The sequence below is a fragment of the Manis pentadactyla genome, chromosome 4 (genome assembly GCF_030020395.1).
Source record: "Manis pentadactyla isolate mManPen7 chromosome 4, mManPen7.hap1, whole genome shotgun sequence".
NCBI lineage: Eukaryota > Metazoa > Chordata > Mammalia > Pholidota > Manidae > Manis > Manis pentadactyla.
In genome coordinates this window covers 176,399,145-176,417,978 of record NC_080022.1, presented here as the reverse complement: position 1 = coordinate 176,417,978, position 18,834 = coordinate 176,399,145, and the positions used below count along the sequence as shown (strand labels likewise).

General features: G+C 34.7%; 1 protein-coding gene across 4 annotated transcripts in view; it reads left to right on the top strand.

Moving 5' to 3' along the window:
* SMURF2 (SMAD specific E3 ubiquitin protein ligase 2) overlaps positions 1-18,834 on the top strand; it is a 125,642-nt gene that overhangs the window by 58,857 nt on the left and 47,951 nt on the right. For all 4 annotated transcript variants that reach the window (XM_036899747.2, XM_036899746.2, XM_057501624.1 and 1 more), the window contains 2 exons: positions 9,076-9,114; positions 15,073-15,181. In XM_036899747.2, the coding sequence (XP_036755642.2) occupies positions 9,076-9,114; positions 15,073-15,181 (148 nt within the window). The remainder of the gene's footprint in view (positions 1-9,075; positions 9,115-15,072; positions 15,182-18,834) is intronic.

Below are 18,834 nucleotides of genomic sequence, written 5' to 3'. Positions count from 1 at the left end.
TATAGGACAAAAATGATTTTTACAGTTGTGGCTAGAATAAATAATATGTGCACATATTAATAAAATAGATCACTGTTTTGTACTGAAGAAGTTAATAAACTTGCACTGGATTTTTTAAAAGTTTGTTTGTATACTCCAATCATGTTTCAGTTTTATTTTGTTAAAAAGTATACTTATTTGGAAAATTTTTTTGATCAAAATCTTCATATGTTTGAAAAAATTTTTAAAGGTAGTTACTTAAAAGTTGCTTGATAAGAGTGAGCTAGAAAAGTAATTTTTAATTGGCCAATTTTGGGAGCCAGTTTCACTTTCAGTGAGACATTTAAGTGCTGATACAGTTTTTCTTTTTTCTTTCTTTTTTTTTAGTAAGAACATTTACCTCATTGTGTCAGAACCTGTATCTTTTAATACATTGTCTAATATACTAATTAAATTAACTACCTGATAGGCACTGAGTACATTAAGTTAAACTCAGAGGCCCAGTTTATTTTGCAACATGCATGAAATGAGTTGCCTAAAATTCTTTATTAAATGGCACTGGAGCAAGATATTTTGTAAAAAGCAGATCTAATATGATTGTAGAAGTAGACTTTGATAACTTTTAAAAGAGAGGGAAATTGCTAATCTTTTGGAGAAGGCCCTTCAGCAACCTAGGCTTCTCTTAACCATTTTGTGAATTTGTATCACCAATGATTGCTTTAACAGCGTAAAGTTCCTTTAAAAAGGAAGAAGTAACCTGAAAGACTATGTTTCATTCTATATATAATGGTTAAAGTTTGGGTCTGAAATTAGACTATTTGAGTTGGAATTTCAACTTAACTTACATTGTACTCTTTAGTAAGTCTTCATGCCTGAACTTCAATTTTTTCATCTCTAACATGCAGGTAATATTATTACTTTACAGAGCAGTTGGTGTACACTGGTACATAATAAATATGCAGTGTTACTTTTTATATTCCTTCTTTTTATATTTCTTCCTAAAATTTTATTAAATGTGCTATTATTAAATGGACTTGTACTCTTAACAGCATACTAAGAAAATATTTTCTTGTCAGCAGTATATTTGCATAATTTTAATAGCTATGTAATATTTTCAGCATGCTATTTGTCATCCTTAACCATTTCATTATTGTACACACAGGTTGTATTTGATATTTTTTGCTCATTACAACATTTTATAATAACACTCTTGAATGTGAATCTTTGTGTGTGGCTCCTGTTCGAAGCAACAGCAACTAAAACACATACATATAAAATTATATATGCGTTTTCTATAGAACTTAAATTTCATTTTCATTTCATGTGTAGGAGTTAAGGTAGAAGTTGTCTCTTGGAGCAGAAAGATCTAAATTGCTGTATGTGCCAGCTATCCAGAAGGGTGCATATTAATAAACATTTTTAGAGCACTAGGCCATGTTGTTGTAATTTGTATAGGAATGTTATCCTGAACTTCAGTTTTATTTTACAATGATAATGTAAGTTTGAAGAAAATCCAGAGGAATCTACTCTCTTCAAAAATAGTCTGTACAACTTTTGAGTTGCAGGAACGGTATTATAAAATCTGTTTTTGTGGGGTGAAGGAAGATGGATGTCTTGAGTGGGTTTTTTTCCCCCTCTGTCTCTCAAGTAGTCTCATTCCAATCAGCATTGTAATTGGAATGCAACTCCAATCTGGAGGAGGAAGGGGAATTTTTGGCAAGAAAATACTGAGCAGTTGGGAGTTTTATTCAGATTAAGCATAGACAGCCATTCATTATGAATACAACTCAGAATAGCAATAACACTCTATTTCTACATCTGGGATTTACTCTGATATTATTACATGGTGTTGTGCATATAGATAATGCCTTTCCAACCAGAAAAAGAAATTACTGGCTTAAATGAAATAGTAGTATTTATTACATATACACTTCTGCAAATGGCTTTCTCCAATCACTGCCTCAAATAAAATATACTAAAAGGGATTTTTGCGAAATTTAAAAACATTTCTTGAGAAAACAACAACAGGCATATATGGCATGGTATTTGAATATACCTGACATGCAAACTCTAAAGGCAAAGGACTGTCTTAGTGATCTTGTATCTGCTAGAATCTGTCATAGCACTTGGCAAAAAGTGGGTGTTCCGGAAATGTTGAATGTTGTGGCTAGAAAATGATGTAGGAAGTGTTTCCTTCTCATTAAACATTTCAAGGTGATCACATTTGAATCCATGTGAAATAGAGAGGAGTTACGAGTTTACCACCAGGGTTGACCTTAGCTTATTTTGCTCACATAGGTATTTGTCTATATAGGTAGACTATCTGCAGTATCTGCAGAAGGGTTGAGTAGAATAGCTAGAACACTAGGCTAGGTTTTGAGAGTGTAGACTTAATGAGAAATACTTTGAAGGAACTTGAGAAAGGTAGTAACATGATCAACATAGTCTAATAAAGTTAATCTAGTGCAAATCTACAGGCCGTGTGAGACATGGTCCCTTATGGATTTTGGAATAATGGTACTGTGCTGGTGTCATGCCATATTTGTAGTTAGTATTAATCAAAATTGACATGACTGCTAAATATCTAGAGTCCAGTATAACGCTTTTAGTACAAAAATTAGTGAAAATTCACTATTATGTACTTAAGATTTCTGCATCTTTCTGTTTATGTTACTTCAATAGAAAGCATACTAATAAACATAAAGATACTGAAGATGGCTGTCTAGGAGGAAGGTCTGGCTCCACCCACCTTACAAGTTTTCTATTCTGCTAATCCTCTTCTGTAACTTAGTTTAGTGTTTCTAAAATGTTATTTTTACCTCTGTCCTATAATAATCATTTAGAAAACAAAAATGAAATTTCCTTCACATTGCTGCCCCTCCCTAGCTCTACAGTTCACCAATCTTGGCTCAACTTTCCATAGTTTCTATTACAAAAAATGATAAATTTACAAATATAAAATTACATTATAGTATTGTACAGTTGACCCTTGAACAACACAGGATTTGAACTGTTTGGGTCTACTTACAAGCAGATATTTTTCAATAAGTATATTGGAATTTTTTTGGGGATTTGCAGCAATTTGGAAAAACATTTCTTTTCTCTAGCATATTTTATTGTAAGAATACAGTATATAATATGTGTTAATCGACTGTGTTATTGGTAATGTTTCCAGTCAACGGTAGGCCATTAGTAGTTAAGTTTTTGAGGATCAAAAGTTATACTCCAATTTTTGACTGCATAGGGGGTCGGCAGCCCAACCCCCATGTTGTTCAAGGGCCAGCTGTATATATGTATACATCCCTTAGGAGATTGATACATATCTCCTTGGTTGTGAACTTGTTATGATGACAAATAGAGGAGTTTGTCCTATTGAAATTAATTCATAGAGCATTTACTGAGCACTTATAATTGATAATGAGGATGGAAAGAGCAATGGGTTTTGGTTCTAGTACCTAGAAAAAAACATTCCCAAGAAAAACAACAGCACAGTAAAGGTCCCAAGCTGGGAAAATAATTTGTGCAAATAAATAAAATTGCCAAATATCAAATCATGTTTGATAATCTTCTTTTAAAAATTTATAAATGAAAGTTTTTGCTTTCAGGGTATAAAATAGTTTAAGCAAGAACTATGGCTGGAGCCATAGAGATTTAGTATTAAGGTCAGCAGTCTGACCAATCCTGATATTTCTTTATGTTTTAAATTAATCTTCTTTTAGGACCCTGATGTTACCTTCCCTAGTCTCTGGATTACTAACATTCAATTTCTCTTCATAAACTTTGAACCGCTTTTAAAGTTCTTTGTTCTTTTGGTTTTTCAGTTGCCCTTTGAAGCTTAGTCATATGTTAGCAACTGCTCATGTGTGATTTTTAAAGGAAAAATTTTCAAACATGACCTAATGAGTATGTTTTAAATAAAAGGAAATGATAAAATAAGATATCGTAAGTCAAAATCATGATTACTTGAGGATTGGTAATTTATCTGTCATATAGTATAAGAAGTCCCCCTTTCAATGAAATTATTTAAGATTATTTTGGAGTCTGTTTCATTCAACAAATATTTATTAAGTGTCCAAGCACCTGGTGCAATGTGTGCTTGGTGCTGGAGATACAAAGAAATGAGGCAGAAATGATTTATACTGTATGGAGTTTACCACCCCCATAGTTACAAGCAACGTTCTGAAACAATTATAATAAAAGTGTGATGAGTGTCTGTGATAGGTATGGGCTTCTCTGAATATACAAGTGGCCAAAGGGTTGAGAAAAACATCTTCTAAAAGGCTTCCTTCCCTTCCGAGACTAAAATATGAGTAGTAAAAAAGCCTGGGAAAAACATTCCAGGCAAAGAGAATGGTAGGCGAATCTCTGTGGGTAAGAGAGAAGAGTGCCTTTGAGAAAGTGAAAGTTTAGTGTGGCTGGAGTTTGGTCTTGGGGGCTTGGAGGGGAGGGGTGATGATGAAAGATGGGGTCAGGAGGTAGGGGCCTGAAGGGCATTGTAAACCAATGTAAAGTTAGGGCCCAAAGACCTTGGGAATGTTGTAAAGATGGAGGTCAGTAGAGGAGAAAAGAGATACTAGGAGAAAGTGGTAGGTTGGGTATGAAATCCAGAGCACAGATGGAAGGACAGTTTTGAGGAATGTTTTAAATATGTTTTGGAATGCCATTAGGATGAAGGGAAATGATGGAAGGACTTAACCATATTTTTAGAAAGATCACTTTGGGTCCAGTGTGGAGAACTGATTGGAGGGAGTTGAGGCTTGATGCTGGGGACTCATTGTGAGGCTGTTGATCTAGACAGTAGTTGATGGGGGACCTGGACTCTGGGGCTGGCATGGTAATAGAAGTGGGTGAAGGGTTATTTCAGAGGCAGAACTGATTAAAATTGGTAATTGGTAATTGCTAGGAGGTAGCGGGTGGGGAGGGAAGAGTAGGAAGATTGCTGTGGAGGTTTCTGATTGGGGCAGTGGAATAGAAAGCAGAGCTATTTATTGAAAGAAAGTAGTTTGGAGGAGCAGTTTTGGAGGAGATGGGAGATGGTGATTTTATTTTGGGGGCATAATTTAGTTTGCCTGTGTGGACCTGGAGCTCAAGAGAGAGCTAAGGGTTGGGTTTATACATTTAGGTGTCATGTAAATGGTAAAGACTAGGGAGAATGTATGGAAAATGAGCTCTTCAAATTTATTTTTTGAAAGAGAGGAAGAGCTTTGCCAATCTGTTAAACTATGAACTCTCTCCCAGGAAAAATGTGTGTTCTCTTCCTAGAAACATACACGTACATACAACAGTTTATATATAATTCCGATGATTACAAAGATGGGCACCTGTGCTCCTCAAGTAATAGAGTAAGAGAAGAGGACCTAGGGCAAAACCCCGAAGAACCTCAGTTTTCATGGATAGAACATAGGCAAAAGAACTGGCAAGGAAGTCTGAGAATGAGTTTTATGCTTGATGTAAAACCAGGTGAATATGGTATTAAACAGAAACCAGAAGAAGAGAGGGGTTCCAGAAGAGGAAGTAATCAGTAGTGGCAAATGTCTCTCCGGGATCAGACATGCAAAAGAAGGAAAAGTATGCATTGGGTGGATTAGCAATTAGGTCCCGAAGGCTTTGGAGAAGCAGTGCAGGGGCAGTGATGAAAGAGGAAGCCAAATTGCAGTAGACTGAGGCATAGTGGGAGGTAAAGAAGTGGAGTCACAAAGTGTAGAGTTTTTAAAAGTAGTTTCCTTTTGAAGAAGTGATAGGATGGTGGATGGAGGAAAGAGGCATGGGTGAGACTGGAGTATGTTTAGATGCTGACTGAGGTAGAGGAGGTGAGAGACAAGGTCCTTGAGAAACCGGTGTGTTGGATATGAGATAAAGAGCACAGGCAGAAGGATAGTTTTAGACAGGAGAGTAGGCACTCATAAGAAGACAGAAGAAAATAAGAATGAGTATCAAAACAAAGTTTGTAGGTTTAATAACAAGTTAGAGGAATTCGGATATACTTTCTTTCTGTTTTTCTGCAATGGAGATGAAATCATTTCACTTCTTGAATTGTATGGTTAACTCATCAGTGCTGCAGATTATAATGTAGATTTATGTATGTGTTGATCCTGAGTATTCAGTTTATATAAAGTTTAGGGAAGAGTTCTCTAAAATCAACTTTGTGATTTGGTATTCTTAATTATGGCCTTAATTTTCATGATCGAATATTTTTTATTAAGGTATTATTGATATACACTCTTATGAAGGTTTCACATGAAAACACAATGTGGTTACTACATTCACCCATATTATTGTGTCCCCCCCATACCCCATTGCAGTCACTGCCCATCAGTATAGCAAGATGCCACAGATTCAGTATATGCCTTCTCTGTGCTACACTGTCTTCCCCATGATCCCCCCCCCACACCATGTGTGCCAATCATAATACCCCTCAATCCCCTTCTCCCTCTCTCCCCACCCAGCCTCGCCCACTCCTCCTCTTTGGTAATCGTGAGTCCCTTTTTGGAGTCTGTGAGTCTGTTGCTCTTTTGTTCTTTCAGTTTTGCTTTGTTGTTATACTCCACACATGAGGGAAATCATTGGGTACTTGTCTTTCTCTGCCCGGCTTATTTCACTGAGCATAATATCCTCTAGCTCCATTCATGTTGTTGGAAATGGTAGGATTTGTTTCTTTCTTATGGCTGAATAACATTCCATTGTGTCTATGTACCACATCTTCTTTATCCATTCATCTACTGATGGACACTTAGGTTGCTTCCATATCTTGGCTATTGTAAACAGTGCTGCAATAAACATAGGGGTGCTTATTTCTTTTTGAATCTGAGAAATAATATTCTTCGGGTAAATTCCTAGGAGTGGAATTCCTGGGTCAAATGGTATTTCTATTTTTAGTTTTTTGAGGAACCTCCATATTGCTTTCCACAGTGGTTGAAATTGCTTTCCACATTCCCACCAACAGTGTAGAAGGGTTCCTCTTTCTCCGCATCCTTGCCAGCATTTGTTGTTCTTAGTCTTTTCAATACTGGTCCTCCTTATTGGTGTGAGATGATACCTCATTGTGGTTTTTATTGCATTTCCCTGATAATTAGTGATGTGGAGCATCTTTTCATGTGCCTGTTGGCCATTCATGACTGAATTTTTATGTTTTTAAAAACAAGTGTTTCTAAAGAGACAGGGCCTAAGAGACTCTGACTAGTAAGTCAGTATGTTGTGCTTATTTAGTAATTTTATTCATCTACTGATGGTGTTTATCTTCAAAATAATTTTTATTTCAACTTCCAAAGTGATTAGTTATATTTAGACCTATTTCCAAGGTTTGTTATGTTAAATGAAGTTTTTTACACTAAACGTCCAATAATTGTAACTAATTGAAGAGTCAGTTTAAACTGTGAGTTAAAGTGGGTAGAAGTTAACCATTACATTCATAGACATCTTATGAATTAAGCTATAAATATATGGAAATTGTTTTCCCTTCACTTGTATTACTTGTAAGTTTGAATTTAAAAAGTTAATTTTATGACTCTAAGCAGTAATTTTATTTTAACATTAAGAAAAGTTTGTTTATTAATGACATTTGGCTGTTACTCATAGTTCCTTTCCCCCAAATAACAGATATTAAAACGTCTAATTGTAACCTAAGTGTGTTAACTTTGTTCCAATGTTCTAGATTAACTGACAGTTCCAGGGTACAAATTGCAGTTAGATGATGAAAAGACCTGGAGATCTAATGCATAGCATTGTGATTACAGCCAGTAGTACTGTATTATGTACCTCTATTTTTACTTTTTTAAAAGTTGAAATATAGTTGATATACAATATTATATTGGCTTTAGGTGTTCAACATAGTGATTTGACAGTTATATACATTATCAAATACCACAATAAATGTAGTTGCCATCTGTTGACATACAAAGATATTATATTATTGACTATATTCCCTGTAAGCAGTAATTTTTAAATTACATATAACTCACATACTATAGAACTTGCCCATTTACAGTGTGCAGCTCAGTGGTTTTAATATCTTCACAAGGTTGTGCATCCATCACCATATAACTAATAATTTAATGCAAGGTAGCCCAGAGAATGTGGACTTGGGGTATCTAGCTCAGTATATTAACTCCTAATCTTTGGAAAGTATAGTAGATCTATTTTGTGATTGAGCTGGTGATTTAGGAGAAGATAATATATCTCTCCTGTAATGTTTCTGTGGAGTTTAAAATGAGAGTAAATAACAGTATTTAAAAAAATCTCATCAATATCAAGAAAGCTTTATCTTATTTATGATCCTCTTCGGCATAAAAGTTCATTCTTAAAAAAATATGTGTATATTATTCAGCCACAAAAAGAAAAGAAATCCTGTTACTTGCAACAACATGGATGAATCTAGAAGGTATTATGCTCAGTGAAATAAGCCAGGTGGAGAAAGACAAATACATATAATTTCATTTAATTGTGGAATATACAAACAAAGCAAAACAGAAGGAACAAAACAGCAGTAGACTCATAGACACTGAAAAGTGACTTGTGGTTACCAAGGAGGAGGGGCTGGGGCATGTGGGAGGGAGGGTTGGGGGGCACAAAGGGGCACAATAATTTGCAATCACAGTGATTCTTGAACATCTTTCTGTCTTGATAGATAGTAGCCACGCTAGAGGGGTGAGGACTTGATAATGTGGGTAACTGTTGAGCCACTGTGTTGTACATTTGAAACCAATGTAAGATTGTATATCAACAATACTTCAACTAAAAAAATCATAAAAAAATATTTATCAACCCAAATTTACATATTTCCTCCTCAGAACTATTTTTCTTTTGCTGTTGAGCTACTTTGAGAATAGATCTTGATGGAAGATAGGAATTGGGTGGGTCCTGTTAGAATACCACATTTATAAACTTGTCCTCAGCTATTACTGGTGGTCATTTCTGAAGTTGCGAGCACAGTTCAGCTGTCTTTTGCTAGTCTCTAATGAAAGTTTGTGATCATATTTCATACCTTGCTATAGTTAGTGTTTCTTGTTCACTGGTGTTTTTAGTGTTTTAAAATGAAACTTTTGACAATGCAGTCTTCTCATTTTAATTCTTCCCATTTATTTTCTGTTTCCTTTACAGTACTCTGTGCAAAAAACTTGGTGAAAAAGGATTTTTTCCGTAAGTAAATTAACTTTAAATGTTGTATATTGTATGCAGATTTTTTGGATAGCATTTTCAGAATTGTCTAGTTTAGGGACTTTTCTGTTTAGAAATATACTCTATGTTGTTTTATTAATGCTTTGGTTCAGAGCGTTTTGGCACTATTTAAAAAAAGAAGGAATTTGTGCTCTTTTAAGCTTTAGCCCCTTTCTTTACCCCTCCCACATATCTGTGTGAAGTGTATGTGTGCAGGTATGTATCTGCAGATATGTGTAATGTATATTGAAAGTGTACATACTACTAGATTTCTAAAAGAGGTTTGGGATTATTTTGTAAACACTTTTTCCTTTTCTAACATTTCATAGAAAATTTTGCCCATGCATTTAGGATTCCTTGGAGAGGTTAGAGAAGTCTCATTCAGCCTGCTTGAAATTTCTAGAGTATAGGAGAGAAGTCTCTGCCACATTTGGTCATAGATGCTCTTATGTCTCTGATCCTGAAGCAGACGTTTGGGTCCCATATTTGCAGTCTCTGCTAATCTGTTGTGAAATATTTTGTGGCTTTATTTAGAATCAAGTTTTGTGAGGGAGGATTGGGAAGGACCCCTCATCTGTGTTTAAAATCTTTACCCTATAGTGTCATACTTAGAATAGCTTTAAATTATTGAGTAACAATGATACAATTTTTGCTAAAAATATATATCAGCAGAACTTTATATGTAAAATATTTGAAGTTAGAAATAGAGAAGAGTCATGAGATTTTAAAATTCAAGTTCTACCAGCAAGCAGAAACTGGCCATGTGTGCTGTGTAATGTGACATTAGATAATTTTCAAGGGTTTGATTAAAATAAATAATAAGCTCTTGATTATTTTTAAATCATACTTATAATTAATTCCACTTGAAATTTTATTATTTGCAGTCTTTCTAGAGTAGAACATGAATTAAAGTTTATAAATTCTGTGCTTATATGAAAAAGCAGGTAAACAGGATAATTTGAGACAGTTAAGAAGAAAGTTATAAGCAGCATCCAATTTATGTACCATCTGCCCTCCATCCCACTGCATGTCATCATTGTTTATCCATGTTGTCACCAGTGTTTATCTTCACAGGCTTCTGCTGAACTACCTACCTCCTCCTGGTCGTTAATAACCTAATAAACCAATGTGTACTCCTTTTACCCTTCTTACGGTTGATCAGAGGCAGGATTCATCCTTGTAGTAGGACTATAAAGTGGCAAATAGGATTGGATGGGCAGGTGACAAGGAGAAAGGGAAGGAAGAGAAGAATGCATGCCCTCAAAGCTGCTTATACACCCTCCAAGATAATCTGCTCTGGTTTAAAGATACAATCTTCAGTTTGTCCCCCAGTCTTCCTTCCCAAATTCTCCTTCCTCCAGAGTTCCAAGACACAGATTCTTCAGTAGAATATCCAGTTATCATTGTCTCAGTTTTCCTAGGAAATCTAGAGGAGGCTTACTTTAATTCTTTGTAAACCTCTGAGAGTTTTCATCTATGAAATAGTTGAAATATAGTTATCATCTATGTGACCTTTATCTGTCTGTAAGTTGTAGGTTAAAAAAAGAGAAGGAAATAAGGAAATATTCCCCTTTTTCATTGGCATAAGCAGTAAAAACTGATAAAATTTATAAAGAATGTGAGCTTGATTCAGGGATAAAATTAGGGCAATTTGTGTGATTATCTTTAAAACCCAGAATGCAAGAAACACTTGATGGCCCTAGAAAGGGAACAGGAGAGCCAATCCTGAGAATGGGATTCTCAGAAGGGACTCAGCCAGAGATGGAATATGTCCCAGGTTCACACTGGCTAAGAGCCTCCCTCTGTGATGGATTTACATCTATTTTTGATCTGTTTGTAAGCTGAGGGTTGACCATGTTAATTTCAGAGAAAGAATTAAATAATAGTTCCTAAATCTTTTAGAGTGAGACTGTGTTTATTGATCAGAATGCAGTTATCATTGATACTGAAATACAGTCAATTTTTTGCTTATAATTCAGTTTTATTAAAATGTGTTGAATGGGAAAATAAATTTTAATATGAAGCATAACTATTGGCTGATGATATATATATGTATTTTCTTAACTATAGGAAAAAGCCATGTGTTATCTTTGTAGAGTAATTTGTATAATTGGAGATAATACTGTTTATTCCAGGGTATTTACCCTTGCTGAGAGAATTTTTGATAACTCATATTTTTGAACTATTTTCAAGCTTATTGGCTCTTAAAAAATAAGTTATTCCCCCTTTACCCCAAATTTAAAAGGAAAATTTTCAGACATAGGAACATGTGAAGAATATTACATGTGAAGAAGTGCCTGACATAGTATTAATCTAAATACTACCCACCATTTAGATTCTACCATTAACTTTATCACATATCTATCCATTTATCCATTATCTGTATTTTGTAAAGAATGTTTTCTTTCATATCAAAGTTTTTCTTTTATGCAACATCTAATTACAAGATTTGTAAGATACTATGTTAAGGTGTTGTAGAGGGGCCAAATAAGTCCACTCAGGACCAAGATGGTTGGTTCAATGTGTTTTACCCTAGTGAAAAATAAAGCTTTATTTTCTCTGGTAAGTAACTCACTTTTCTGTTGAAATTTTTGTTTTATTATTATTTGCATCTCAAGTGCATTTGTGTAATGAGGAAGTTCTTGAACTTTATCTATTTTATATGACTCAATATGGAGGGGAGAATTGAGAAAATTGTAGACACAGAAAAGACTTCAGCCAGTTTATATTTACCACTAGAGGTCCCACTAACTTCAGAAAACCTGACAGCTTCTGACCACATTCCAGTAACTTGGCTCTCAAGTTAAATTTTTGTAGAATGATATAGTCAGGTAAGTTGAAACCTAGGTATTTGTTGTTGTTGTTAGGGTATAGAGCTTGTTTAACAGAAGAGAAACATAGGAGGATGGAACTTAAGACTTTCATACTTAACCAAGGATCTGGCAGCTTCATCTAGTGTTTTTGTGAGGGGAAAAAGTTGTTTTTCTTAGTCCTTAATTCTTTTAACCAGTTAGACATTATCCAAACAGAAAGCTAGAAATGTGATTTTTGTTTGTTTTTGCTAATAAGCATACATTTATATGTTTAGATAATAAAATCAAACAAACAAGATAGAGTGGATTTCTACCAGGAGAAAATAATGTTATCAAAGGTGGAGGGAAAAGTATTCTTCTATTAAATACATTTACAAATGGTTAGGTATTATTGAAATAACATGAATAGTGCTAAACTTCAAGAACAATATAGTTAAATAGATTGATATCCTCACCAAGTTTCTTCTTAAATACTTAAATTTTGGTTTTCTCTTACTGTTTGAAATTGACAGGTCACAGAATCGTAAAATTAGGGAATTGGATAGGTGATTTCTGGCTGGCCTTGAATCTTGGCAAATTAGTATCTTGGCTTTAAAAAATAACTAGCATAGAAATCAAGGTGCAAAGTTTCTCCAGTTATCAACAGTTACCAAAGTTTTGTGCTAGTAGTTTCTGCTGTCCATAGGAAATCTATACTATCTCATATGCCTAAAATCTAAATTGTCACTTCTGTTTCTATCATTTTGTTTAGCTCTATTTTCTTCTTCTTGTTCCTTTTTTTTTTTTTGGTCAAAAGGACCACTATTTTCATTGTTATTTAGGGCTAAAAACTGTAGTCATTGGCATTAGTTTCTTGTAAATTCATATAAGGCCTTTCAGAGTAGCTTTCTTTACTGTCCTTTCCTTTTCATGTGATTTTTCCTTGTTTGGGGTCGTCTGCTTGCTCATCCTACCAATCTTCATCCTACTGGGTGAAATTTACAACAGCTTCATAGATGATCTCTGAACCTCTAGCTGTTGCTTCTTCCAGTCTACCCTCAATACCACAAGAAGAAAAATAAAACTGTGTTGACAGCCATGCTGAGGAATCTAAAATGGTTCTGTTATCCAACTCAGTCACTGCAAACCTTTATTTTCTGACTTTAAGCCTCTCTTACTGGATTAGTCTTATCTCTACAACAGTACTTACTTTTTTATACCTAAGTACAAATGCTTTGGTTGGACCCAACAAAGCCCTTCAAATATTGTCATACCTTCCTTGTCACTCTTCCTGTTTATCCTTTAAAGCCTAAATGAGTCCCATGCCCTCAAAAAGGTGGGGTGGGGAAGAAGTCTTTCTTTACTGTTCAAACTCAAATTGTTCTGTTTTTCTGAGCTCTTACTTGTACTCACTATTGCACCGCATAGTGAGTGCGAGGTATGATACAGCATAGCGGTTAAGAGCATGACATTGAGAGCTATGGGTTTAGAATCTAAACTTGAGATGCTGGCTCTGACACTACTCTGTGACCTTGGGCTAGTTAGTTAAATAGCCCCTTTACGCCTCAGTTTCCTCATCAGTAAAATAGAGATTATAGCATATTTACCCCATAGGGTTATTGTGGAGATTAAGAGATTTAATATATTTAAAGCATTTAGGTAGTGCCTGACATAGTATTAAAAGTGTTTTCTTGATAATTAGTACAAACACTTGTTTATTCTCAGGGTTTTTTGTTTTGTTTTGTTTTTGTTTTTTTTATTGAAGGGTAGTTGACACACAGTATTACATTACATGAGTTTCAAGTGTACAACACAGTGGTAGAACATTTATATACATAATTCTAGGTTCCAGCTATCACCCTACCAAGCTGTTACAATATCTTGACTATATTCCTTATGCTATACATTACATCCCGGTTACTAATTTATTTTACCATTGGAAGTCTGTCCTTCTTTTTTTTTTTTTTTTTTTTTTGTGAGGGCATCTCTCATATTTATTGATCAAATTGTTGTTAACGACAATAAAATTCTGTATAGGGGAGTCAATGCTCAATGCACAATCATTATTCCACCCCAAGCCTAATTTTTGTCAGTCTCCAATCTTCTGAGGCATAACAAACAAGTTTTTACATGTAGAACAAATTCTTACATAATGAATAAGTTACATAGTGAACAGTACAAGGGCAGTCATCACAGAAACTTTCGGTTTTGCTCATGCATTATGAACTATAAACAGTCAGTTCAAATATGAATACTCATTTGGTTTTTATACTTGATTTATATGTGGATACCACATTTCTCTCTTTATTATTATTATTTTTAATAAAATGCTGAAGTGGTAGGTAGATACAAGATAAAGGTAGAAAACATAGTTTAGTGTTGTAAGAGAGCACATGTAGATGATCAGGTGTGTGCCTGTAGACTATGTGTTAATCCAAGCTAGACCAGGGCAATAAAACATCCACGTATGCAGAAGATTTCTCTCAGAACGGGGGGGTGAGGTTCTAAGCCTCACCTCTGTTGATCCCCAATTTCTCACCTGATGGCCCCCCTGCGACTGTGCCTGTCTTAGGTTGTTCCTCCCTTGAGGAATCTTACCCGTTATTCTCAGGGTTTTTAAAAAAATTAATGTATGGTATTTTTATCTCCCCATTTAGATAGTAAGCTCTTTTAAGGCAGGGTATTTAGATTTTTTGTTTCAACTTGCCATCATTCATGGTAGAAAACTTTTTGGCTAATTTGACTTCTTTGTAGCCCTTGTGCTGTGTGGAAACCTGTAAGAAGCTCTTTAAATGAGCTATTAAGGGAGACCTTGGAAAAGCTCTAAAAGAGCCAGGAATATTTTAAGCATTCACATTCCTGGGGTCCAAGGCCTGATAAAGACTGTAAAAACTTCCCCATTATGAGGTAACCTCTAGACTTTGATAGTTAAGCTGAGAATGTTTTGAGACAGGAACAAGAAAAAGTAGTTTTTGGAATTTAATGTAGAATTAACTTTAACTTAGTTTAGAAATGAGCCATGTTTTATTTATACCTAAATGTTTTTTATAAAGAATGGAATAATCTTTTTAGCAAATAGTAATCTTCATATAATCTTTTTTTTCCATGTCAAAATATTCTTTAAAAAAAAACTTCCCTTTTTCCACAGGACTTCCTGATCCATTTGCAAAGGTGGTCGTTGATGGATCTGGGCAATGCCATTCTACAGATACTGTGAAGAATACACTTGATCCAAAGTGGAATCAGCATTATGACTTGTAGGTTTAAATGATAAATTTGAAATGAAACATAGAATCAGTATTATTTAATATTGTCTTTGAAAAGAAACACTGAAAATGATCTGAGTTTGATCTGTGGTATAATTTGGTCCTCACAAAGGGATATAAAACTTAGTGGGAAAACCTAACCTACTTTGGCTTATTGATAGCCAGTTTTGGAAGATGAAATGCCCTTAACAACCCTTTGAAGAACAAAATGTATACACAGTGTAGAGAACCTTATTTTAGTCAAATATAAAGGTATTAATTCCTTTTAGGCCAGTTATAAGTGGAAAACCTGAAATCATAATTGGGGTGTACTACAGGCATTCTTTTTTTTTTTTGGTATTGTTAATGTACAATTAGTTAAACAACATTATGGTTACTAGACTCCCCCTATTATCAAGTCCCCCCCGCATACCCCATTACAATCACTGTACATCAATGTAGTAAGATGCTATAGAATCACTACTTGTCTTCTCTGTATATACTGTACAGGCATTCTTTTTGTTTCTATATGATGGTTTCTTTTAAATTTTATTTTAATCATAAAGTATATGTACCTCTTAAAAAGGGCAAATGATACTGTAAAGCTTTTACTGGGAAAATAACAGTTCTCTGCCCCATTCTTATTCCTGATTCCCATTCTCAAGGTTACTGCTTTCAGTAACTTTGGCTTCTTTATTCTGGCATTTTCTTCTGTTTCTAGATATTATGCTTATTTTATAGCTCCATTGTCTTTTAGGTCTAGATCAGCAATGCCAAATGTAATGTGAGCCACAGATGGGAGCTTATCTGTAATTTTAAATTTTCCACTAGCCAACTAAAAAAAATAAAAAGAAATATGAAAAAAATTAAGTTTAGCAATATATTTTATTTAATTCAATATATCAAAAACATTCTCCTTTCAACATGTAATCAATATAAAATGGTAATTGCATTATGTTTTATTCATTTATTTTTACTTTGAAATCAGGTTTGTTTTGCACTTACAGAGTGTCTCAGTTTGGACTAGCCATATTTCAGGTACTCAGTGGCTCCGTGTGGCTGGTGGCAACCGTTTGGACAGTGTAGGTTTAGTGTATTGCTGTTGGCATTCTGATTTTGATCATTCATGATTATTGTTTTCCATTGGAAGATTTCAGGGTTTTCTCTTAATACATGATGTTAAATTTTTGTTGGTGGACTTTGTATATAATACAAAGTGCTTAGATACCTAATGGCATCATTTAGTCTGGATACTGAAACTCTAGTTATGGTAAAATTTTCTATTTATTTACTTATAGATGATATCCTCTCCTCCATTTTCTTTCTCTCTTTTTCATTTTCTGGAACTTCTGTTATTGGATGTTATCCCTCCTGAATGTGATCATCATTTGGTTGTCCTCTTTTTTCTCTGATATTTTATCGAGGTTTTTAAAAAAATAGTCTTAATAAAAAAATCTTTGTTAAAAAATTAAAAACTGTGATGAAATATCTGGGCTGTGTTCCCAACTTAGTTTTCTGGCATTCTTTTATTGTAATTTCTGCCCTCATGTTTTTAACTCCTCAGATAATTTTGCTTTCTGACTATCCCTTTTTCATAACTTCCTCTTATTTCTTGGATGAAATATCTTCTCTGATGAGAGAAGTGAGTATTAATTACAGTTTTCTTCTGCTACTTCATTGCCTCTCTTTATTCAGAGTTCCTTTTTTTCTATTAGTTTTATTTGAGTCTCTTAGAGGATCTTTATAAATATAGAGCTCCCAATCATGCTTCTGGGTAGAGCCGGTTAATTCGATAGGATAATTAGGTGTGACCACGACATTTTTGTTGCAGGAGAATCCTCCCATCTCCTGCCTGGGTGCTATATTCTTAGATGCTAGTGTTCTTGGAGCTGAACCATGTGAGATACTAGGAGGTCTCTCCATTCATTAGATTAACCTCCTTATACTCCTGTTTTTATTATGGAATTTTGCCTTCTCCCTCAGCTGTGCCTAGTGTTCCTGAGTAGAGAATTTTTCAGAAAAATAAACCTTTGGTCTCCTGCCAGGGATGAGGATGAACTTGGTTGGGGAAAGGAGTCAGATATTTCCATTCCTTTTAAGCACTTTCACCAATCTTCTGTTTCAGCCCCACCATCACCATTACACATTACAATATCTAGGGCTTACAGTTTGGGAATATGTAAGAGGTTTGGTGGCAGGTATAGTCTTGTTTCTTATCTATTCCTCCCTGCTTAGGTTTCAGTTTTCTTCAGGTTGCTGATTCAGTTACCACATGCTATCTAGACTTCTACTTCAGTATCTCTCATGTTGTAAACGTGTTACCTGTGATGATATCCTGACTTTCCAAGTCTTTAGCCTTTTAAGCTTCACTGTCTTTCTACTTCACTCTTAGTCAACCTCAACTTTTCTTCAAAATGTTCAACTTGACTTTACCTACAAAAACTAATCTTAGATCTCCCACCAAAACCTCTATGCTTTAAATCTCACCTACTTCTAGACCATTAGCTCTAGAACTATTTAGAGTATCTAGCTCAGCCTGAACAGTTATCGAAATTTGACCTTCTAAACCGCATGAACAAATGTCATGTCTCGTTTGCAACATTAAGATACCTAGAAACAACTAAGAATAATGATTTTGTTTATGCCTTTAGTGTTATGGCTCAGTAACTCCAAGTTAACTTCACCAGTAAATAAATAGGAAGTAAAAAGGTAGGCAGTAGAGAGAAGTGAGACTACCTAGCTTCCCACCTCTATCACTTACTGTGTAATCATCAGCTCATTGTCTAACCCCATGTGTGTCAGTTTCCATTAATAATAATACAACATCAATAATAGTGCCTACTTTAGAAGACTGATATGAAGATTGAGATACTACATGTAAAGTGCTTAGAATAATACATGGCATATAATTCTCAAGTGTTAGATGCCTTCAGTAAATATATTAGGTCACAAATTTTTATTACTTGATTTGACCTTTAGGAATTTTGAAGGCATAACTGTAATAAGCTATCATCCATGTAGCTAACTAAGCTTTTGAGTTATTAATTAGATTGTTTAAGCCATGTCTTTTAGTTCCAGTCATATTTATATTTGTCCAGAGACCTAGCTACAAAACAGTGAATAAGACATAGTTCTCCAGGTTTACTGCCAAGTGGTGTATAAATACAAGTAAATAGGAAATTATAAATGGTAAGAATATGAGGAAGTATAAGGTGCTATGGAAATATATAGAACTTCTTTATATTGATTTAGGATTTGGGAAGAGCTCTCTAGAAAAGTGGCATTTAGGCTTTGACCTTAAGTATGGGTTAACATGAAAAAGGAAAAGATGGGAAGACACCAAGCAAAAGTAGTCTGTGTGAAGACCCAGAGCTGACAGAGAATGTGATTCTGAAAACAGTTCAGAGAGGCAGTACTGGCAAGTTCATGTAAGGTAAGGGGAGTGTGGTTAAAAAAAAGACAAAGAGAGGCAAGCAGGAGCCAGCTCCACAGGGTCCTTTAAAGCCTATTAATCAGTTTGAATAGTCTTCTAAAAGTAATGGGGAATATTGAAATGCTATAACCAGATTTATATCCAAAAATAGACACTTTGGCTATAACATGAAGAATGGCTTAGAGGGAGGCAAGAATGGCAAGGAGACTAGTTCCAACACTGTGGAGGAATC